This window comes from Aquarana catesbeiana, linkage group LG05, assembly GCF_042186555.1.
Source record: "Aquarana catesbeiana isolate 2022-GZ linkage group LG05, ASM4218655v1, whole genome shotgun sequence".
Classification (NCBI taxonomy): domain Eukaryota; kingdom Metazoa; phylum Chordata; class Amphibia; order Anura; family Ranidae; genus Aquarana; species Aquarana catesbeiana.
The window spans coordinates 105,966,825-105,991,963 of NC_133328.1; the positions used below are offsets into that span (position 1 = coordinate 105,966,825).

Sequence of the window (25,139 nt, forward strand, 5' to 3'; positions counted from 1 at the left end):
TTTCGTACTGGGTTTTAATAACTATAGGGCTTCATTCATAATTGAATTGACACTAAAGTCACATGACAAGTCGCACCCCATGTTTTTTAATAACAACTGTTCAAATATGTGCGACTTAAAGTCACAGCAACTTTAAAAAGGTTCCTGCACTTTTTTGATCTGCCTTTTATGCTACTTAAGTGCCATAGACTGCAATGTAAATCCTCAAAATTTGCATCTGAATGTTATACATTTGACAGGTGTGCAACAGTTGTCCATTATCATTGGTCAAAGTCGTATCCAAGTCGCACCCATCCAAAGTTGCATGACTTTGGAGTTGCACAAGTATGAATGGAGCCTAAAGGAATAGACCATTCACAACATGCTTACCTTATTAACTAACTGCCTTACGGAATCAACCTCACTGACTGAAAGGACAGTGCCTGGGTTACTCATTGTAATTATTTTTATGCTCTCACTGAATATTAAAAACTGAAGAAAGTCCCTGACTGGTCGCCATGAACAACACAGATACTTCCTTTTCAGATCTTTTGATGAATAGAATATGAAATGACAAACACTATGGCTTACAAAGACATGGACAAAGAAAACTGCCAACCAGAGTTCTTGTTTTATCCAAAAGATGAAATCTGATTTGTTGCTGCGGACATCAAATCCACTCTTTGCTGCAGTTTCCTGTGTTCCAGTTTTAGACAAGACTGGGTCTAAAAGATAAAATTTGTGACTAACAAAAATGATGTTCCTTGTTATGCACCTAGGATGCTTTTGTGAAAGAATGGGTCAGTATTCTTATTGGTGAATGAGAACATGCCTATAGGTACATAATATCCCAGGGCTTATTGCTAACATTAGAATTGTTTATATGCAGGAATATGTAAGGAAACAGTGGGATTGATTTACTAAAACTGGAGAGTGCAAAATCTGGTGCCGCTGTGCATAGAAGCCAATCAGCTTCCATTTTTTTTTGTTAAAGCTTAATTAAACAAGCTGAAGTTAGAAGCTGATTGGCTACCATGCACAGTTGCACCAGATTTTGCACTCTCGTTTTAGTAAATCAACCCCAAATGAATTCAGAACAGTATGCGGAGCACTGTGTAGTTTATTACTCAAGAAACAGATATTGATTTGTGTCCACTTTTGTTTGCAGTACTGTTGATGAATACTCACCTCATCGAAAGGTAATGTATCAGATATGTAAATTTATGCTTTTTATCTATTGTTCAGCCAGTTATATTTCTATGACCAAACAACCTCATGGTGATATGGCCATTCAGTATCCTGTGAGTCTGACTTCATCTGATTTAGATTGTACAGTACGTGGAACCCTTTATTACATATCCCAATTTGTAGATTGTGTATGGGATTCAGAGCTGTTCCCAAGAAAATATCATTTAAGGTATGTGAGGAAACCTGCTGCAGCTTACTGCCTCTGAGATTAACTTTGCAATCTGCCAAGGAAGCTTAGTGTAACGTCAGAAGGATGCTGCAGGCTGTTGCACCTAGCTGAGAGATGTAGGCTCAGTTAATGACTGGATAAACATTCTAAGTCAGGGATCCTCAAACTCCGGCCCTCCAGCTGTTGCAGAACTACACATCCCATGAGGCATTGTAAAACTCTGACATTCACAGACATGACTAGGCATGATGGGAATTGTAGTTCCTGAACACCTGGAGGGCCGCAGTTTGAAGACCCCTGTTCTAAGTGAAGCAGCAGCATTGGCTTAAATTAGCCAAGATTCATACACGTGTATAGTGTTCCTTGCCATGCAAGGGTTTCACTGTGACCTTTACAGCAGATGAAAAAAACAGGAAGTGATCTCTATTGATGCAAAATTTAATTTGCTGAGTGGTTAAATGGATTGACTCTGACCACACTGATACAATAAGATCAATCCTGTACTTGATTAAGGTGTCCCCCTTTATATTCTCAGGATAGCATACAATACCTATAACTAAAACCATTTCCCACAGCCATCTTAAAATATTCTGATCACTACAAATTAAATACTTAGAGGGATTCTAGGTAATACTGTTTCAAATCACTTGCACCATGAGTGCTTCTTTCTGCAATGCAAAATAATGGTGGATATAAAACTACATTACCAACAGCAAGATTTTCTTCTTTTTTTAATACCAGCCTGGACATACACATTACAGAATTACAGAACAATTTTCTTTTATATCTATGAGAATCTATGAAGTACAGGGTCCTGTCAGATTATAATAATTATACAGGTTTTATATAGCGCCAACAGTTTGCGCAGTGCTTTACAACTTTAGGGCAGACAGTACAGTTGCAATACATTTCAATACAGAAGGATTCAGAGGGCCCTGCTCGTTAGAGCTTACAATCTAATAAATACAAACTTAATAGAATGTAGGCCCTTTCATTCTACAGTTTGGTAAATCTAAAAGAGATTGTATAGGGGTTATAGACCTATTCACCCCTCCATTTAGTACCACATTAGAGCACTCCACTCACAAGGTTTCCCCTGCAGTGTCTTTTGCTTTTCAAAATTCTGCATCCATTCGGAACTATTTCCCCTTCGCCAGCATCATACTGACTTCAGATCATTACACAGACAACAGGAGGGACAGAGACCTAGTCTAAGACATTCCTTTGTCTTACTGTATGGAGTAGGGGGTTTTGCCCACAAAACACTTTTAATAGCCATTAAGATTATAAATTAGAGAAAATGAATTGTGATCGTCCCCAGTGTGAGGAATGGCACAGTGAGGTTAATAGAATGTATATGTTAACTGAGCTTTGTGAAGCTGTCACTGAAAGCTTTAAACTGAAGGAAGTCCCTAACTGGTCCTCATCAACAATTTTTTTTTTTCATTTCACTTGAACACTATTGGGTATTCGAAGTGAACATAGGTTCACCTTATTTACTAACAAGCCCCATTACTTTAGCAAATAACCCCACTGCCATCTATTAGGAAAGCTTAACAGATATTATTTACTTCTTTCTTTCCTTATGTTTACAACGTTTTTGTGTGATACCTGAAATAAATCTATATATGCATATTCATGTAGAATCATTAAGACGCAACCCTAGGGTACCTCATATGTTGCTTTCAGAAAAGAATACACTAAAATCATAATTATTAATTACTCTGTGGGTCTCATTGTGAAGCACCTTGCACTGATCTCATGCTCTCACGTGTTACTTACCATTTTTTGTAAATGAGGGACATGAGTGCAGTGATTCATGTTGTATACACGCAGTGGTCCCATTTCCTCTTCTGCTCTGCTGGGAACATTATAATTTCTCAATGATTCCATTGTTCTCTATCTTATGCCCACAGAACAGAGCCCTCTTCCACCAATTTAGTCTGAAGGAGAACTGGCTGCAACACAGAGGAAATGTTAATGAAATAGAGGATAGTAAGTATAACCTGCTTCAGGGTGGAGGTGTAGAAACATCACTGTGAAACTGATATTGTATTATAGCTGTTATGCTGTTTAATATATAATATGATTAGCATTTCTTTACAGAGAATTTTGTTAAGAATAAAAATGGTTTTACAATTACCTTTATTTATTATTATCTACATCAGGGGGTGTCAAACTCAATTTCATTACGAGCTTTATCAGCAATATGGTTGACCTCAAAGGGTTGGGTGCATCTGTAAAATTGGTTGTCCAGAGCACCCCACACCCCCTTACATCAGATGTCATGAGCACCCCCACCATCATAAGTCAAGAGTCCCCTACCCTCCCTTACATTTCAGTGCAGCCCCTAAAATGTAAGAAGCTTTCAATAGTTATTTTTGGGGACAGGGTTGGTTTAAATAGGGCAAAGGGCAACCCATAGTAACCAATAAGATGCCAGTTTCATCACCTCACAGCCATGAAAGCAATGATTATTGGTTGCTATGGTTTAGTAGACTTGCACTTTGCTGGAAAACGACTCCCCATTAGCCATTTACATCGCTAGTATTATAATGGAGCAACTGTGTTTTCTTTATAGTTTTAGCATTTTTTTTTTAATACCGTTTTCAGATATTCTAACATATTCTTATTGCAAAACATACAGGACCTCCTGGAAGTAATTTAGTAGGTTGTCCTGTATAGTCTGAGGTTCACCATAACTCTATTTAGCCTTGGGAGTTTTTGGTTACCTCTAAATAATTTAGCGTTTAAAAATACTTTTCCCAGACACTAAATTGATTATTATTCATAAATAGCAATTATCATACAGAAAATAGGCAACCTATCTGGAACAGTAGCTGCCATGTAGTCCCTTGCGCTAAGACTGATACCTACAGTGAATTATTGGATAATTGATTATCCTGACAATTCATTAACAGCATGTCGTGTGAGTCTATCCAGGTTTGTCAGACATTATCCAGAACTGTCCTGTCTAGAACAGTCCTTGTGTCACCATTAGTCACATTTCTTACATTATATATATAATGTGCTATCATATTCAGGTTATTTTGAAACATGTTCTTTGTTTAACCACTTGCTTACTGGGCACCTAAACCCCCCTCCTGCCCAGACCAATTTTCAGCTTTTTGCGCGGTCATACAACACTGTACCCAAATTAAATTTTTATCATTTTTTTCCCACAAATAGAGCTTTCTTTTGTGGCATTTGATCACCTCTGGGTTTTTTATTTTTTGTTAAAAAAGACCGAAATTTGTTTTAAAAAATACAAAATCGTTTTATTATTTGTTAATTAAATTTGTACGCTGATGAGGCTGCACTGATAGGCTGCACTGATGGGCACCGATAGGCTGCATTAATGGGCACTGATAAGGCGGCACTGATGGGCACTGATAAGGCGGCACTGATGGGCACTAATAGGCGGCACTGGTGGGCACTGATGAGGTGACACTGGTGGGCACTGATAGGTGGCATTGGTGGGCACTGATGGGTGGCACTGATGGGTGGCACTGAAGGGCATTGATAGGTGGCACTGAAGGGCACTAATAGGTGGCACTGATAGATGGGCACTGATGGGTGGCAATGATGGGCACTGATCAGCACTGGTAGGTGACACTGATAGGCAGCACTGCTAAGTGGCACTGATTGGCACCACTGGTGGGCATTGATAGGTGGCACTCGTGGGCTTTGATAGGTGGCACTGCTTGCTGGCACTTATATACTGGTGGGCACTGATTCGTGGCACTGTGGGCACTGATTCGTGGCACTGGCAGGCGGTACTGGTCGGCACATATGAGGCAGCTTCGCCTCTTCTTCTTCAGGACCGGTGTCTCTTGCACAGAAGCCGGTGATCGGCCTTTTTTATTTCCTCATGCTGTCAGCGTGAGAAATAAAAAAAGAACTGTTTACATCACGTGATCAGCTGTCATCGGTTGACAGCTGATCACATGGTAAGGAGCCGGGATCGACCCCTTACTCCGATCTGTGATCACCCAAGTCTCATTGACTCTCAATAGACGTCCTCCCCTTTGCACGCTCCCCCTCATGCAGGGCACGCGGGGTGCGTACAAATGGGAGGATGTCTATTGATGTCCTCCCGGCAAAGCAGATCCGCACTGTAGCCATCGTTCGGCTATAGCGTGGATTTGAAGGGGTTAAATATAATGATGACCATAGATATTTTATAAATTATGTTTTGTCATGTTGGCATATTTTGTCATACTGCTCATGTACACAGCAATCACCTCTAAAATATTCACTGGAGTTAATTTATGAAAGCTGAAGTAAAGGAAGATCGGAGCTGTTGCTTGCCACAGCCAATTAAATGCTATAATTGCAATATACATTATAATCTGGTTGATGCTACTGTAAACAAATTTCACATATGCATTGTTATTCTTGTCTTCTGTAAGCATTTAGCAAAAGAGCAAGTTCTTCTAGAGAGTGCATTTTGATGCGTTTGAGTACATAAAGCCAAAGAGTTCCCCCTGCACATCTGCAGAGGCACATCATTTCACACACCACTGACTCTGTTGATAAAATAAAGGTTGGAGGAAGCACTGCAGGAACATAAATGCGTAACATTGACAGAAAAATACGCTTAAAGCAGTATTGCTTTACAGATAAGCATGGATGAGGGCAATTGTACAGTATTCTGGCTTATGGTAGCTGACAGCCATATATGCAGTCTGGGGCTGATATTTTTATAATTAATAGCCATGATGGAAAAAAAGTTTTTTCCTATGTTATATTACATTCACATTTTTATATATTTTACATTATTTTTAGGCCTAATTTTATTCTAGTGGATTTATGAAAAGCGATCTGCAGACAGTTATATGTGGGATAGATACTTACAGACTTACCAAAAAGATATTGACAAATTAGGAATGGGTAGGATCAATAACTGTGGACTGAAAGTCTACCTGTGAAAGAAGACGTAAAAACGAACTGCTGAACCGTCCGAGATACGAAATCTCTATGGCCAGCTTTAGCTTGGTAGTAGTTATTTTTGTATTTAACTTGTAGGTAAAAGACAACTCAGATCATCAATGACAATGTGTTTTTGAAGGGTAGATTAAGTTAGAATCCCTCTAGACAGTAACTTGGATGAGGAAGGATAATCTAAAACAGTGAAGGACAGGAAATATGGAACTGTTGCCAATAGCAGCCAATTCAATCTAAGAAGGATACAGAATCTGGTTACTGTAGACAGCAGCTATATTTTTTTTTCTACAGCATACTCTTGTAAGCTTATGATATCAGCATTAATGACGAGCTAGCATGAAAAGAGAGAGGCCTTATTAAATAAAACTGCAGTTTAAAGTAGAATTCCACCCAATACTTCCTTTTTCCGATAGAATGGGGAAGGCTTTGAAACACTTTGTTCTCATGGGGACGATTTCCCTTCACTTCCTATTCTGGTGGTCACTGAGAAGGGCACCGATATCTATATACAGTATCTTACAAAAGTGAGTACACCCCTCACATTTTTTTAAATATTTTATTATATCTTTTCATGTGACAACACTGAAGAAATTACACTTTTCTATAATGAAAAGTAGTGAGTGTACAGCTTGTATAACTGTAAATTTGCTGTCCCCTCAAAATAACTCAGCACACAGCCATTAATGTCTAAACCGCTGGCAACAAAAGTGAGTACACCCCTAAGTGAAAATGTCCAAATTGGGCCCAAAGTGTCAATATTTTGTGTGGCCACCTTTAGTTTCCAGCACTGCCTTAATCTTCTTGGGCATGGAGTTCACCAGAGCTTCACAGGTTACCACTGGAGTCCTCTTCCACTCCTCCATGATGACATCACAGAGCTGGTGGATGTTAGAAACCTTGCGCTCCTCCACCTTCCGTTTGAGGATGCCCCACAGATGCTCAATAGGGTTTCGGTCTGGAGACATGCTTGGCCATCACCTTTACCCTCAGCTTCTTCAGAAAGGCAGTGGTCATATTGGAGGTGTGTTTGGGGTCTTTATCATGTTGGAATACTGTCCTGCGGCCCAGTCTTCGAAGTGAGGGGATAATGCTTCATTATGTCACAGTACATGTTGGCATTCATGATTTCCTCAATGAACTGTAGCTCCCCAGTGGCGGCAGCACTCATGCAGCCCCAGACCATGACACTCCCACCACCATACTCGACTGTTACCAATACATACTTGTCTTTGTATTCCTCACCTGGTTGCCACCACACACGCTTGACACCATCTGAACCAAATAAGTTTATCTTGGTCTCATCAGACCACAGGACATGGTTCCAGTAATCCATGTTGTTAGTCTGCATGTCTTCAGCAAACTGTTTGCAGGCTTTCTTGTGCATCATTTTTAAAAGAGGCCTCCTTCTGGGATGAAGGAGTTTGATGCAGTGTGCGGCGTATGGTCTGAGCACTGACAGGCTGACCACCCACCCCTTCAACCTCTGCAGCAATGCTGGCAGCACTCATACGTCTATTTCCCAAAGACAACCTCTGGTTATGACGCTGAGCACGTGCACTCAACTTCTTTGGTTGACCATGGCGAGGCGTGTTCTGAGTGGAACCTGTCCTGTTAAACCGCTGTATGGTATTGGCCACCGTGCTGCAGCTCAGTTTCAGGGTCTTGGCAATCTCCTTTTAGCCTAAGCCGTCTTTATGTAGAGCAACCATTCAAAGCAAGGTCCATAAAGACATGGATGAGCGAGTTTGGGGTGGAAAAACTTGACTGGCCTGCACAGAATCCTGACCTCAACCCGATAGAACTCCATTTGGATAAATTAGAGTGGAGACTGTGAGCCAGGCATTCTCCTCCACATCAGTGCATGACCTCACAAATGTGCTTCTGGAAGAATGGTCAAACGTTCCCATAGACACACTCCTAAACCTTTATAGCCAGCCTTCCTACAAGAATTGAAGCTGTTATACCTCCGAAGGGTGGGCCAACTCAATATTGAACCCTACGAACTAAGACTGGGATGCCATTAATGTTCATATGCGTGTAAAGGCAGTCCCAATACTTTTGGTAATATAGTGTATATTGGGGCTACCAATAGGGGTTTCCTATTGTGCACTTTGGCACATTCATATAATAAATGGGGCTGATAGTGTTAGTGTGTTATCACTGTTCTGTACAGGATAAATATATACATATAAATATATATACATCACTCAGTTTTCATTTAACCACTTCAGCCCCGGGAGGTTTTTACCCCTTAATGACCAGGCCATTTTTTGCGACACGGCACTGTGTTATTTTAACTGACAATTGTGCGGTCATGCAACGTTGTACCCAAATAAAATTGATGTCATTTTTTCCCACAAATAGAGCTTTCTTTTGGTGGTATTTGATCATCTCTGCGGTTTTTATTTTTTGCGCTATAAACAAAAATAAAACGACAATTTTGATAAAAACAATATTTTTTACTGTCTGCTATAAAACATAAAAATGTAAAAAATCTAATTTCTTCATCAGTTTAGCCCAATATGTATTATGCTACATATTTTTGTTAAAAAAAACCCCAATAAGCGTATATCGATTGGTTTGCACAAAAGTTATAGCGTCTACAAAATAGGGGATAGATTTATGGCATTTTTATTTATTTATTTTTTACTTGTAATGTCGGTGATCAGTGATTTTTAGCGGGACTGTGACATTTTGGCAGACAGATCGGACACCTAGCTGACACTTTTTACACTTTTTTTAGGAGCCAGTGACAATATTACAGTGATCAGTGTTAAAAATACGCACTGACACTGTATAAATGACACTGGCAGGGAAGGGGTTAACATCAGGGGCGATCAAAGGGTTAAGTGTATTCCCTAATTGTGATTTCTTACTGGGGGGGGGCAGGATGGGCTCACTGCATGGATACTGTGATCTGTGTTCCTGATTAGCAGGAGCACTAGATCAGTGTCCATGCCTGACAGCACTGTGGTCTGTTTGTATTACATCAGCAGACAGCCGTTCTGTCTCTGTGGGGAGCGTCCCCTCCAGTGGGTATTGAACAAAATCACGTACAGGTATGTGATTTTGTGAAATAGAGCCGCCTTGCCGCAGTATATGTATGGCAGGTGGTTAGGAACTGGTTAGACCAATAGATTTGGACTCCCAAAACAGTCAGTTGCTAGAACATCGTGCTTGCTTTACATAGAAGATACCCAAAAAAAGCAATTTCTTGTAGAGGAAATGTATTCTTAAACAGTGCTACATTTTTGCTGGACTTCCATTGTAAAGAGATATTAGTGGGCATGTTATCTTCCAGAACATGGATGGTTTAGGCAGCCATGCTGCTGTTTAGGCTGTCAGTCTGTGTGCTGTCTATTGACCATACATAGCAGCAACACAGAAGCTGACAGCAGCAGCGTTTTACTCAGTTCATCATGGAATGCTCACCCTTTTACCCTCCCTTTTTTTTTTGTGCAGTTTTCTGCCTAATCTACATAACAGATCACGCCTACGTCAGCATCAGGACAAAGGTATCCAGCACTGTACAAGATATCCTGAAGATAGTGGCTGAGCGGATACAGCATGCTGAAGAGGACCTGGCTTTGGTCACCGTCACGTTTTCTGGGGGTAATTCCAATTCCATGCTAATTCCACAATTACTGGTGTCACAGAAGAATAATGGCTGACAATTTCTAGCGCAGGTACTCATCTGCCCCAGGGGTAGTGCTCAGCTGTGTGACTGCAACTAATGTGCAGAATTTCAAGTAGAGGGCTGTTGCCATAGTGACAGCTAGTCACCCCACTACTTCTCTTAAACATTAGTCTGCAGGCATGCAGTGCAAAGTGCTTCCCCTTGCTTGCAAAGGTTTATGCTCATCTGTAAGTGTTTAGCTTACAGCAGTAACTTAAACACACAAAACAAAATTCCCCTAACCATACTTTTCTATAGACAAGCCTAGTTTTACACATGTAAAAAAAAAAAAAAATCATATCATCCAGTAGAATTAGGGATAGGGAAGCAGGTGTCATAATGTAGTGTTAATTTACCAATCTCTAATGTATGTGAAAAGGGTATAGAACAATATTCTTAAATGAAACCTACCACAAACCTAAACAGTGACAGGAGGCAGGTAACAGCTTTACAGAAAAAGTAAATAATTGCTCAGCTGCCTGTCTAGCTCTACCAGCTGTTCTGAAATTATTAAATCTAGCATTATCATACAATTCTCACCCTTGATTCGATAGATATAAAATGCAAAGTAAAAGTACTTTGTTAAGTTGTTTCAACCAATGAAGATCAAAACCACAATGGAAACTCATAGTTGAAAAATGATTGGAAGAACTTGGTTTAACACCTTTTTTTTTCAAGCACTCTGGTATAGTTGAGTATTCAATTGACCAATCAAGCTGAAGTAGACTGGACCTTCCTGATTAAATGGATTATGTGACCTTTGACAAATCAGTAACAAATAAGACATTGACAATGAAGGACGAGGTTATCATGTAAATGTAATGACATTGTCTGTGTGAGTGTCTGTATGTGTTATATATATATATATATATATATATATATATATATATATATATATATATATATATATATATATGTGTTTATATTCAAGAAGACTTACTCATTAGGCCTCATGTACACTGGACGTTAAAATAAGGTTATAAAAACGCCAGTAGCTTTGCAGTGAGTTTTTCAACGTTTTTGCAATATCGGTTTCTTAGTATTTTTCCGCGTTATCGGTTTTTAGCGCGAGCCACGTTTTTGAGCGTTTATTGACGTTTATCAGCGTTTTTTTGATGTTAGAGTGTTTTTACAGCTGAAAAACTCCTCTCAGAACCCATTAGTTTTGGGGTTTTTTAAAGCCAAAATAACGCCCCAGCCAAAAACTGCTGATAACATCCTATGTGTGCATGGACACATAGGATAACATGATGGGGAGTTTATTGACTGTAGAAAAAAACATCTAAAGCCAAAAACAGCTGCTGTAAAAACGTCCAGTGTGCATGAGGCCTAAAAGTGATATTAAACTCAAAAGCAAACATTTATTATACTGCAGGTTACAAATTCTTGGATGTGGCTGTTTATTAATAGAACAAGCTCTCCTACAAATGTATCAGAATGTTGAGACAAACCATTTACCACTGGCAGGGTATGATCAGCTTTTATTCATGTAAAAGCTTTATCCCAAAAGAAAAAAACCTCCAACCAGACTGACAATGCTACTGTCCAACGATGCCCCCTGTGTTCCTTCATCAACAGGGGGGCACTTTATTACAGGAGGTGTTTTACTGGCCAGATCACCAGGTGAAAACACCTAAAAAAAGTAATGCAGCCACCACATCTAAGGATTGTTAAGCTGCAATATGTTACATTTTTGGTTTTGGATTTAATACCACTTTAAGCTTTGTGCTCATACCAATACATAGTACATCCTCTTTTGAAAGCAGTAAGTCTTTCCTAAGAGCCTTATTTAACTACTTATTGACTAACTGAATACATATATATTTATTGACTGGTAGTTTTAATTCCTGTATTCACCACAGTGACCTTTTGTCACATATCTAGTAAAAAGATCAATATGTCATCTTCTTGTGACTCCATACACAAATTTCAACAAAGCATGTTACTGAATAGAAGCATGTCTGCCTAATACTTTTTTATATATCTTCCTTTCCCTGTACAATAACATCACTGCATCCAGAGTACTGTTTCCCTTTCATATACCAACACAGTTCCCTGAGCTCACACCAAACATAAATAACTCATAGAGACTAAATCAATTAAAACAATCTTGTTTGCTACCCTTGATTACAGAGCAATGAATCTAACCTGTTTGTGGTACTACACAGGTGGTAGACCTGCTAAACAAGAGCTACTAATACATATCCGTTGCTTTGTTGGCAAATTTGAAATAATGATTATACTTTCAAAAGAGCTGTCAATGGCCACAGGGTCTTCATCAAGGCCTTGCAATGAATTTCTATTGATTTTTGTCACATATGATTAACTTGTTTGACTGACCCCAATGGCATGTTAAACATATTTAGCCCTGAAAATCTTGTTAGCTCATCCTATTACCTGCTACATTTGCATGCAGCTTGATATACAGAATGCAAAATTTCAATTTGTTTTTTGTTTTTTTTTAAAAAAACAACCTCTGTGATGGTTTCAATTAATCCTGTACATAACAGGTTTATTAGAAAATGTAGGTTTTCTAATTCATTTCTTTGTAAAAAAAAAAACTCACTCTGCTGTCCTCAGCGAGTGCGCTCCATCTTCAGTGTGTGCATCTGAAGCCTACTCATTGTATCTTCTGGGATGCGATGCTGCTGGCTACCCAGCATGCACCTTCCAATCTCGCGAATGCACAAATCGTACAAAGCGTGGCGAGGCGATGCTACAAGTGGATGTCCATTGACTCCTGGATTGATGACACTTGTATCCCAGGAGCCAATCAACGGATGACATTTTCGACTTAAAAATAAGGTACTTATATTAAAGAAAAGGAAAAGGGGGGTCCAAGGAGACATTTTAAAGGGACCACAAATGTGGGGGTGCAAAGTAGGGTGGAACTCCACTTTAAAAATATTGGTGGAATGCTCATAGCTGCCCAGGCACTGGGAATGCAGAAAACTACAGAGACTGTGAGCTTCATCTCACTGCTCACATTGCAAAAGTGAATGCTAGTTAATAGTGTGATCCTTTGTTTAGTTGGAACACCCAATCATGTGCAAGGGAAGTTAAAAAGAAAAAAGGATTTTTGCTAGTAAGATTGGGCTTCCAAAGTGAATACAGCTCCACCTTATTCGTTAACATTTACATTGCAAAGAGCATACATTTTGCAAAGAGAACATTCACTTTGCTAGGTGAACACTCTCAATCGCTTTAGTAAATCAGCCTCCCTGTGTTATTAATGAGGAGACTTTGGGGTTGATTTACTAAAAGGACTAGAGGCTGTTCCAGTAACAACAGTGGATTCTCACTTTGCAAAGTGAAAAATTACATAGCTTAGTACAGTGTTTCTCAACCATTTGTTGGTCAAGGCACCCCTTTAAAATTCAGCACATTTCTAAAATGTAAAGATGCCTAGAAGGTTCTAATGATTTACAATTAAAACCTGTGGCTTTGCATAACTAAAAGGCAGGCTTGATCCACGCACTGGCTTGTATACAATTTTTGGGCAATTTTTAGGCATTTGCCAAAGCACCCCTCGCACCCCAGGGTGCCTGGCTTAGTAAATAAGGTGTAGCTGTTTTGCAGCAGAATTTCCGTACATGTGCAAGAAAACTTGAAATAAAAACAGGAGATTTGCTTGCATATGATTGAATATTTAGAGTGAACACACTTCCAGAGAACTTAGTAGCCCAAATTAAATTTCAATTTACTTTTCCAAATGAGCAGCCTCTACTTCTTTAGTAAATCAACACTTCAAATCCTATAATAGACATACAGCTTTAAAATCAGTCACAAGTTCTTTACTGTTAGCAGTTTATTTAATCGACATCTAAACAGTGCTTGATTCTCTCCATAGAAAAACATGAACTTCTACCAACAGAAATGGCATTATCAAAGTCACTGGAGTCATCAAGTCGCATTTACACTTACAGGAAGAGTGAGACTTTGGTAAGTGATGTAGCTTCTACAAAACACAGATAACAAGGGGTTTCATTTATGACTGCTGAAACAGAGGAAATAAATAGTGGTGTCTTCATAGTAATTAAACATTCTTTTTCCAGAATAATATTTCCAAAATCTGCACCTTTTATCATTAAAGCTTTAGTCTAGCTAACAACATGTTTTTTTCTTTTCTTATTTTTTTGTTACATCACTTACCTGTAATGAAGTATGTCTCGTAATGTGCAGGCTGCTAGATTCTGTAGCAATTTTCACTGCATGGCTGTCCTGTCCCGTTCCTGCTGCTAAATATCTGGCACTGTGGCTATTAACAGCTTCAGGTCTCCCGGCTCAGCTGCACTAAAGATGATTTGACAGGGACACACCCCCTCTTGCCCTCTCTTCCATGTTATTTCACTGATTACACTGCTTGTAACATGATCTGTGATTGGGAGAAGAATCTGATCAGTTACAGGATATTCTCCCCCACAAAAGCTGTTAAATACCACAACGCTGTTCAGCAGCAGGGAAAGGACAGCTCTATATTCTACATTCTCTTTAAGTCCATCACATTCACATGTATTTAAAAAAACTGTAGCTTTAAGGCTCCTTGCACACAGGCGTTCTGTCTGTCCATTTTTCATCCATCCTTTGACTGAAGAAAAACAGTCAACAGTTTATTTCTGTGGGCAAACGGATGTAAATGGGTCTGGTATGGATTTGGGGGGGGGGGGGGGGGGGCTTATGCTGAAAATAAAAAAATGGCGTGAGCTCCCCACACAAAATCAATACTAGACCCTTTTCAGAGCATGCCGGAAAATGGGGGGACTAGAAAAAACAAAGGGTACCGTGCCCCCCCCCCCCCCCCTCCAACATGTGAGTGAGTTTGAGTACATAGTCATAGTACCTCTACTGTCACTGTCAGTATTAAAAAAAAATACTGAAGGCAGTTTTTGACAGTTTTTGACAAGTCTTTTATAAAAAAAATGGCTGTTGACCCGCATGGAAAAAAAAAGAACTGCCAAACCCGACTGTTCAATTACTTGCTTCCCACTAACTGACACTCTGCTTTCCCCTTGTCACTGAAAAAAACGAAGGGGGGAGCTCGCCCAGTAATGCCATTGACCATCTCCATTTTTCTGGTAAAGGATTTTTCAAAAACTATTTTTGCGTTTTTTATTTACTACTGACTGTTTATTTATTTTTTTGGGTGAATGAATAGGGGTACTAGGTACCCCTACTCATTCATGTGTGGCTGGGGCCGGTATCCAGATTCCAATAATACCCCACATCCCCACAACCACTTGGTCAGGGTGTTGGAAACGAGGCCCTTGTCCTCATCATCATGGGACTAGGTGTTCCCCCCATGATGAGGGCATGTGACTTGGTATGGTTTGGGGGGGGCGCGGGCATACAATCGCCCCCTTTCCTGGCCTAACAGGCTGCATACTCGGATATGGATACTGTGTGAAAGGGGTCTAAGAGTAGCTTGTTACCAGGTTATGTTGAACCTGACTTTTCTATTTTTCTTGCCCTCTGTTACTGATAGAATATTTAGTACATTACATCTTTAATTATTGCTATTATATTTTGTTTCCTCACAAAGGAAACCATGTTGCCAGTTATTTGTACCGTCTTGCCTAGCACTTAGAGAGTTAATTACTACCTGCGCTATACTTATTTTCATTATGCTGTCTGCCTGGTCAGTTTTTTATAATTGAATTTCCAACCAGAGTGCTTTGTTCAATGAGTGTCAATTCATCACACTCCTTTGCTTTCAAGGCCTTTTCCTAAATTGACTGAATAATCTCGTTGAAGGTGAACAGGCATGAAGAGGAAATAAAGTCCACTCAGCCTGGATTACTATTGCTAACAGCCTCTTTTTTTAATTGTCTTTTTAGAAGTAATGTTTAAGTAGGATTTTTGTCTTTTTCAGAACCCATTTGCAGAGAATGATCTGTTAGAATCCCTGCAGAGCAGATCTGTTAGAATCCTGGGGATGAACACCTGGGATCTTGCTTTGGAATTGACCAGTTTTGACTGGAGTCTCTTCAATTCAATACATGAGGTAAGATCACCACTTTTGAAACACCACTTTTACAAAATCTGTGTGCACCAGTCTGCATGAATGCCAAAGAATGTCTCCTATGGTGTTGCTCCTTTACTAGTGTGACTCCTTCACTAGCTAAACCAGAGAAAAGTCAGGGGTTTGCTAAAGGCAAATTGGCTATTCACTTTGCAAGGGAATTTGCACTATAAAGAGTCTCCCCTTAGCTTAGTGTATGTGGTGAAAATTCACTTTCAATCGCATGCAAGGAAAATAGAAAAAAAAAAACGTATTCTGCTTGCATATGATTTGATGATAAAATAGATAAAGGCCAGCAGAGTTTCACCTCATTCTCCAACTAAGAGAAACTTCCATTGCTAGTGCAAATTCACTTGCAAAATTAAATGCAGTGATGGCCTGTCCATACGGGGTGCAGGGGCGCCGCCCCCCTAATCCATGCGCCCGGCCTCTAATCTACATGCAGGGCGCTGGACGCATGGATTCCAATTTTTTTTTGTTTTGTTTTTTCGAAGTTCGTGATTAGAGCTGGGGCTCTAATTGGCTTCAAAAAGGGTGGGCTCGTGAACAACGGGGGACCGATCAACCAGGGGGGGTAGTGGCGGTTGGTTTGTTTGCTGCCCCTTTGCTGCTGGCAAAGTGTCTTCAGCAGTGGAATCACCAATGTGACGTCATCCCAAAATCTGTTCTAGGTGTAAGTACTAACCAAGAGACAGACATTATTCTCTGGTCAAGCCTGGAACATGTGCAAGAATAAAATAAAATAGCACTGTGCCCAAGGATTTAGACACTGTTCAGTCTGTAATTATTTGTATTTCGGAATTTGGTAATGATGGCACAGTTTGGTGGGTACAGAATGTTATTTAATAGCTGGTTATACTTGTATTGAATTGTATATATGACGCATTTATTTTTTTTTGTTATATCTACCTGATTGACCTTGGTAAATCTGCTTGTATTGCAGCAAGAGCTGATATACTTCACATTCAGCAGACAGGGGAAGAGTGAGAACACACTGAATCTGAGTTTTTTGCTGCAGAGATGTAATGAGGTCCAGCTCTGGGTAGCCACAGAGATTCTGCTGTGCAGCCAGCTGGGGAAACGGGTGCAGCTAGTGAAAAAATTCATCAAGATCGCCGCTCAGTAAGTTGGATGCTTCACCCTTGGTGCTATTTAAACAGTAGATATACATTTATGGAAGCTTTCAGATAAAGCACGTTCAATCCTAATTCAGTCTTTATATTGCTTTTGATTTTTAGAGCTTAGTTACTGTTACTCCAACTAACGTCTTTCCTCTCTCTCTGTAACCCCGGAAACAGGGAGTGATGAATAGTTTGTCACCTCCGGTTCCACCTCTTTGTTTACCTGGCCGCCAGCAGCCAGGAAAGCAGCCGATCAGACTGATCTGTGTCTGATCAGCTGCATGGGAGGCTAGAAGAGAGATTTGGGGTCTAATAGACCCCAGCTCTCCATAAAGAGAACCTGTCAGGGCCCATGATGTCACAAGCGATGTTGTTCATCCCTTGTGATAGCAGTAAAGTTAATCCCAAAAAAAGAAAAGTGTAAAAAATAAATTTTTTGTATAAAATGAATATTAATAAAAAAAAAAAATGTAAAGCAACCCCTGTCCCACCGTGCTTACGCGCAAATGTGACCGCATACTTTACTCCCGCATGCATGTGTAAACGTTGATCGCACCACACATGTGAGGTATTAACGCGAACGTCAGAGCAAGAGCAAAAATTCTATCACCAGACCTCCTGTGCAACTCTAAACTGGTAACCTGTAAATATGTTTAAGGTTTTGCTTATGGAGAATTTTAAGCATCGTAGTTTGCTGCCATTCCACAGGCAGATTTTAAAGCGTGACATGTTAGATATCTATTTACTCAGCGTAACATCATCTTTCACATTATACAAAAAAAATGTGGCTACCTTCAGTGTTTTTTTGGGTTTTTTTTAATCATGAGTGTTTTTTTTCCCCAAAAAATTGCAGTTTTAAAAACCGCTGCGCAAATACCATGTGACATACAAAAATTGCAACACCCACCATTTTATCCTATAGGGCATCTGCTAAAATATATATATATAATGTTTGGGGGGTTCTAAGTAATTTTCTAGCAAAAAAAAAAAATAGATTTTTACATGTAGAAGCAAAGTGTCAGAATTGGCCCGGATGGGAAGTGGTTAATTAGTTATTAGCCAAATCATAGTCTTGCATAGTGAGAAAGAGCAGCTAAGTACAGGTATTTTGTAGCACAACAAAATAAAAAAGATTTTTTTTTTTAAAGTTATTAATAAATATACCGTGTTTCCCCGAAAATAAGCCTGGGTCTTATATTCATTTTGTCAGCCAAAAACACACTAGGGCTTATTTTCGGGGTAGGGCTTGCCATGCATGGTGCTATCTTCCCAGTGGTTGCAAAATGACAGAATCCCTTCTTTTACAGGATCACATAATGCAAAAGGTGTGTGTTTCTGCAATGCAACAGTGCAAATTGCCTGCCTGAGCTGTCTTCCACTGCTCTGAACACTGCAGAGGGAGGGGGGCGAGATCCCCCACTTACACTCGCTTCAATGGCCCGCCTGAGCCGTCTTCCACGGCTACGATTAGTGCAGAGGGAGGGGGGCCGAGATCCCCTGCTGACACCTGCTTCAATGGCCTCGCCCGAGCCATCTTCCACAGCTATGATTAGTGCAGAGGAAGGGGGGCGAGATCCCCCGCTTACACTCGCTTCAATGGCCCGCCTGAGCCGTCTTCCACAGCTACGATTAGTGCAGAGGGAGGGGGGTCGAGATCCCCTGCTGACACCTGCTTCAATGGCCTCGCCCGAGCCGTCTTCCATGGCAATGATTAGTGCAGAGGGAGGGGGCAGAGATCCCCCGCTGACACCCAAAAGAAGAGGATATCAGCTGAGCCCTGCTCGACGCTTCCATGGCCCGCCCCTAGCTGTCTTCCCTGCTGTGAGCAATGCAGGGAGGGGGGGTCGAGATTCCCCCCTGAGAGAAGAGGAGTTTAGCTGAGCGCCAAGCGGCACCGCACCGAACTAGGGCTTATTTTCGGGGTAGGGCTTATATTGCAGCCCTCCTGGAAAATAGCGCTAGGTCTTAATTTCGGCGTAGGTCTTATTTTCGAGGAAACACGGTAGCAGCCCCGATGTATGATCAGTATACGCATGTAAATGAGGCCTAAATGGCTATTTTGTACATCTGCCTGGAGTTCATCTTTAACTGATGTCATGATTATCATTGAACTTCAAACGTTCTCAGCGGAGACTAGTTTCTATTTCAGTGTCCATGTACTGTGAATCTCATACAGAAATTTTCAGATAGAAATATAAATGACAGTGATTGGTTACCTCCTGCCACATTTTCTTCTCTTTTGTAGAAAAAATAAGCCAAATCTGTGGTAAAACATCTCAGAACCCCTTTATCTTACAGCAGTTAATTGTTCTTCTCTTCCAGATTGTGCATTTATGCAAAGAATTCCTCAGGGTGTATGTGCGAGCTGGAATAAAATCTATAGGCCATGCATGTTATTTATGAATCAGCAAGTGTGTTTAGGAGTGCCTCTTTCTATTTATAATTCTGAGGTCTTAACAGGTTCCACCGGACTCCCTGATGATTTACTGTTTCCAGACTCCATCCATCAGCATCCAGTTCTATTAGTCGGGAATAATTTATCATAATTTTCATTACAATCAGTGCAGCCAAGTAATACTGTATTCTGTTTTAAAGCTAGACTCCATGCAGAAATCTTAATACATATAGTATAGGAACTGTTCGACTTACCAAAATTTTTTAAAATTTGTTCAGACAATCATCCCTCTGCTCATTCTGTTGGCATTTTTCACTGTCAGTGCATGTGCACGCAGCAGAGCCAAAGTCTCTTCAGAAAGTGGCACATCCAGGAGTGTCTATCTCCTGTATCTCTTGCAGTGCTGAATGGCTGAACCATGCAAATTATTTGTTTATGCCTGTGATTCAGCTGAGCATTTAATTGAGAAAATTCTTTGTACTGTTTAATTAAACCTGGGTAAAGTGTACCCTTGTTAACCTACATCCATGGTTTTATTAGGCAGAGCTTAAAATACAGTTAGATGCAACAAAGGACCTAACTTGCGAAGATAGAAATATGAGACCTGCTACTGTCAACATAAGTTTTAATTGTGCAAGCTCCTGGCATTGTCATGCTTTTGCTTGCTTAACTACCTTTTAAGCCATTGTCCTTGAACCAGTATGCAGCTAGTGAAGTCAGGAATCCTGGCTTGCATATTTGTTGTAGGAAAGCATCAGAGCAACAGGCTTGAGACCTTAAAAAACCAAGCTAACAATTTCAGCTCCCATATTTCTCCACTTTTGGGCTCCCTTTAGGTATAGTAAAAATAAAATAGCATGGTGTGTGTGGTAAATAAAATGTGAGTGATGCATTCTTTTTTTTTTGTTCCTAACAGTTGTAAAGCTCAAAGGAATTTGAACTCTTTCTTTGCAATTATAATGGGTCTGAACACGGCATCTGTCTGTCGGCTGTCACAGACATGGGAGGTAAGGCTTTTCAACAACTTGTTGGTACTTCTTTTGAGAAATAAAAATGAACCCTTGTTGCTAGGCAGTCTTCCTAATCTGCCTCTTCCTTTTCCGCGGCATGTTCTTCTCCTCGGTGAGCGGCCCGTTGTCTTCTGGGAACTGTGTGTGTTCTCAGAACACCACGGGGCCATTCACAGAGCGCCGTGGTGCTCGCGCGTGCGCAGTAGGAAAATGGCAGTGAAGCCGCAAGGCTCCACTGCCTGTTTCCCTTACCTAGGATGGTGGTGCCGGGACCTGAGAGCCGAGGGATGGGTTGGCCTCAGGCGGCCGACATCGCGGTCACCCAGGACAGGTAAGTACTTATTTAAAAAAATTGTGTTAGCTGATTTTACATCAGTATACAGAGATGCATGCTGATATGTGTTTTAGTAAAGGGAAGAAAGGTCTACTTTAACATACATGATGTATGATTTTATTAAGAAGAGGCAAAGATACAATTGAGAACAACAAAGGTCCACCAGGTAGTGGTCTGCTTTACACATTAGCACACTGTTTTATAAACTGTGAGATAAGTTAGAAGAATCTGAATTTAAGATTAGTATAGCAAGCACAAACTTCACTTCAGAGGGTTGAATCTCAGTGCCCAGAGGCAGGCAGATCAACCTTGGTTCCAGATATAATTATTGTTCATAGAGCTGTATAGCCAACATGTTTCGGGACATTTACAATGTCTCCTTAATCAGGGCTCTTTGGAACCTTTTTTTCAGAGGAAAGATTAAGTATTACAAAATCTTACAAAAATATCAATCTTCTAGCAGAAGTGACTCCAAAATATTAACTTTTTAACAGCACAAGATGTCCGGACCTTTTGGGCAAATGTGTTATTTTATCCTGGTTCAGGAACAAAAGTTGCAGACAAAAAACCCTGGTAAAGCAAATATAGTTATTGCCTTGCAACATACTGGGGTTGATTTACTAAAAGTGAATAGACTGTGCACTTTGCACATGCAGTTGCTCCATAGCTTAATGAGTGAGGGGAAGCTCTGCTGATTTCCATCATTCAATCATGTTCAAGCAGAAATGCAGTTTTTTTTTTCATTTTCCTTGCATGTGATCGGGTCTTCCTTGCAAAGTGAAGCTTCACCTCATCTACTAAGCTCTGGAGCAACTGCACTTGCAGTGTGAAAAGGCTAAGCGCTAAGTCTATTTACCTTTAGTAAATCAACCCCATTGGATGTACACCTCTATTAACAGTAACTTAATATTCACATCTTTGTGATAAAGACTTTAGTAAGAACTTAGTACATAACTGAGAAATAAATCAATATTTCTGATTTGGAAGTTTTTGTTCTTGTCCTCAAGCCTCAAAAGAGTCCTGGATATACAGTGTAAGTTTGCATATATGTTGTGCTCTTCTGTCGGAAAATCCATAACCTGTGCACTATTGTATGGGCTTGAGGACCAATTATTGAGCTTCTACACGTTGTACCAGTGAATTGTGAAGTTGTAATTGGGAGACAACTGTTCCCACTTTCTATTTATAAACCACATTTAAGATTTATTCTGTGATTTGGGCCCACACTGCTGAAAATATGCAGATGTATTTTATATAGATGTTGTTTATTTTCAGCAATTTACAAACGTTAAAATATTCGCTTACATTGCAGATGAAACAGTTTTGTAGACTAGTGCATCTGAACATTTTTTTGTGTGTTTGGGTATGCTTTTACAGATATATAAAATGTTGTTTTGTCTTTACTTGACGTCTTAGCTTCATTTATCAGCAGTATTAGATTAGTAATACAGATGCTTGTCATTCATTGCACGTTGCGTACTACTCCACAGGGCACAGAATCCAAGCAGAGCCGTCAAACTATTTTTTGTGTTCCTGTGCTACAGGGTAACATTATATATTCTCTTTATTTTCCTTCCAAGAAAATCCCAGGAAAGTTCAAGAAACTTTTCTCCGAACTTGAAAGTTTGACGGTGAGTTTTCTGCCCTGTTTACACTTATTCTGTCGCAGTGCAGATATTTCATTTTTGCTTACAGCTTTCCCAACACCTCAACACAAGGTTGGCTGCTGTATACCATGCCAAACTCAAACTGTGCAAACTCAGGATAACAAAAAAGGACAAAGGAAGATCTACGCATCTACAGAATTGGTGGTAGCAGTGATTAGAGATAGGCTTTGTATGATGAGTGCAGTCCATTTTTAATAGAGGTTAATAGCTATTTGCAGATGGCATAACCATCCAGATAACATATCTGAACGTGGAATAATCTTTGAGAGGATTTTTTTTCTATATGTGAATGTGATCAGCTTAGTGTAAAAAAATGATAACATTAATTATTTGGCACTGTGTAATGTTTGTTCATATTATGAATCATAACATATTCAAGCTGTGAATTCTGTAAGTACTATTGCACAGTGACTGTAAATCAAGAGCAAATTATTGTAAAAAATTGACTTTCTATAAAGCTGCAGATAGGGATCCATGCTGCAGCCATGTAGGTGGATATGTAGGATTTTTTTTATTATTCCACACTTTTCCTAATGTATAGATGCCCACTAGAAAGAGCATTTACAAAGCTGCAGTGCATTATTCAATTTCATCTGCTGTACATCACTAGCTTAAAGAAAAGAGACCTGGCTCAGGTAGATAGCCAGCATGGATAGAGTAACTTCAGGGATGGCTTGTTTTAAGTCTCTGCTTTACTGCTTGTTAGGGATGAGCCGAACACCCCCCTGTTCGGTTCGCACCAGAACATGCGAACAGGAAAAAAATTCGTTCGAACACGCGAACACCGTTAAAGTCTATGGGACACGAACATGAATAATCAAAAGTGCTAATTTTAAAGGCTAATATGCAAGTTATTGTCAATAAAAGTGTTTGGGGACCTGGGTCCTGCCCCAGGGGACATGAATCAATGCAAAAAAAAGTTTTAAAAACGGCCGTTTTTTCAAGAGCAGTGATTTTAATAATGCTTAAAGTCAAACAATAAAAGTGTAATATCCCTTTAAATTTCATACCTGGGGGGTGTCTATAGTATGCCTGTAAAGGGGCGCATGTTTCCCGTGTTTAGAACAGTCTGACAGCAAAATGACATTTTGAAGGAAAAAACACATTTAAAACTACCGCGGCTATTGCATTGCCGACAATACACATAGAAGTTCATTGATAAAAACGGCATGGGAATTCCCCACAGGGCAACCGCGAACCAAAATAAAAAAAAAAAAATGATGTGGGAGTCCCCCTAAATTCCATACAAGGCCCTTCAGGTCTGGTATGGATATTAAGGGGAACCCCAGCCAAAATTTAAAAAAAAAATTGACGTGGGGTTCCCCCTAAATTCCATACCAGACCCTTCAGGTCTGGTATGGATTTTAAGGGGAACCCCGCGCCAAAAAAAAAAAAAAAAAACGGCGTGGGGTCCCCCTAAAAATCCATACCAGACCCTTATCCGAGCACGCAACCTGGCAGGCCGCAGGAAAAGAGGGGGGGACGAGAGTGCGGCCCCCCCCCCCTCCTGAACCGTACCAGGCCACATGCCCTCAACATTGGGAGGGTGCTTTGGGGTAGCCCCCCAAAACACCTTGTCCCCATGTTGATGAGGACAAGGGCCTCATCCTCACAACCGTGGCCGGTGGTTGTGGGGGTCTGCGGGCGGGGGGCTTATCGGAATCTGGAAGCCCCCTTTAACAAGGGGACCCCCAGATCCCGGCCCCCCCCTGTGTGAAATGGTAAGGGGGTACTTACCCCTACCATTTCACTAAAAAACTGTCAAAAATGTTAAAAATGACAAGAGACAGTTTTTGACAATTCCTTTATTTAAATGCTTCTTCTTTCTTCCTTCATCTTCTTCTTCTTCTGGCTCTTCTGGCTCTTCTGGTTCTTCCTCCGGCGTTCTCGTCCAGCATCTTCTCCGCGGCGTCTTCTATCTTCTTCTCCTCGGGCCGCTCCGCACCCATGGCATGAGGGGAGGCTCCCGCTCTTCTCTTCATCTTCTTCTCTTCTTCATCTTCTTCTTCATCTTCTTCTTCATCTTCTTCTTCTTCTTCTCTTCTTCATGTCTTCTCCGGGCCGCTCCGCAGCCATGCTGTGGCATGGAGGGAGGCTCCCGCTGTGTGACGGCGTCTCTTCGTCTGACGGTTCTTAAATAACGGGGGGCGGGGCCATCCGGTGACCCCGCCCCCCTCTGACGCACGGTGACTTGACGGGACTTCCCTGTGACGTCACGGGGAATGCCACAGGGAAGTCCCGTCATGTCACCGTGCGTCAGAGGGGGGCGGGGTCACCGGATGGCCCCGCCCCCCGTTATTTAAGAACCGTCAGACGAAGAGACGCCGTCACACAGCGGGAGCCTCCCTCCATGCCACAGCATGGCTGCAGAGCGGCCCGGAGAAGACATGAAGAAGAGAAGAAGAAGAAGAAGATGAAGAAGAAGATGAAGAAGAGAAGAAGATGAAGAGAAGAGCGGGAGCCTCCCCTCATGCCATGGGTGCGGAGCGGCCCGAGGAGAAGAAGATAGAAGACGCCGCGGAGAAGATGCTGGACGAGAACGCCGGAGGAAGAACCAGAAGAGCCAGAAGAACC

The 25,139-nt window shown here is 40.8% G+C and overlaps 1 protein-coding gene across 1 annotated transcript in view; it reads left to right on the forward strand.

Annotated features, from left to right (window-relative positions):
• The window catches only part of RAPGEF5 (Rap guanine nucleotide exchange factor 5), a 505,907-nt gene that overhangs the window by 460,493 nt on the left and 20,275 nt on the right, over positions 1-25,139 (forward strand). The window contains exons 15-22 of the mRNA XM_073630037.1: positions 1,148-1,178; positions 3,313-3,391; positions 9,806-9,955; positions 13,870-13,961; positions 15,889-16,020; positions 16,982-17,160; positions 20,471-20,561; positions 22,479-22,529. Of these exons, the coding sequence (XP_073486138.1) occupies positions 1,148-1,178; positions 3,313-3,391; positions 9,806-9,955; positions 13,870-13,961; positions 15,889-16,020; positions 16,982-17,160; positions 20,471-20,561; positions 22,479-22,529 (805 nt within the window). The remainder of the gene's footprint in view (positions 1-1,147; positions 1,179-3,312; positions 3,392-9,805; positions 9,956-13,869; positions 13,962-15,888; positions 16,021-16,981; positions 17,161-20,470; positions 20,562-22,478; positions 22,530-25,139) is intronic.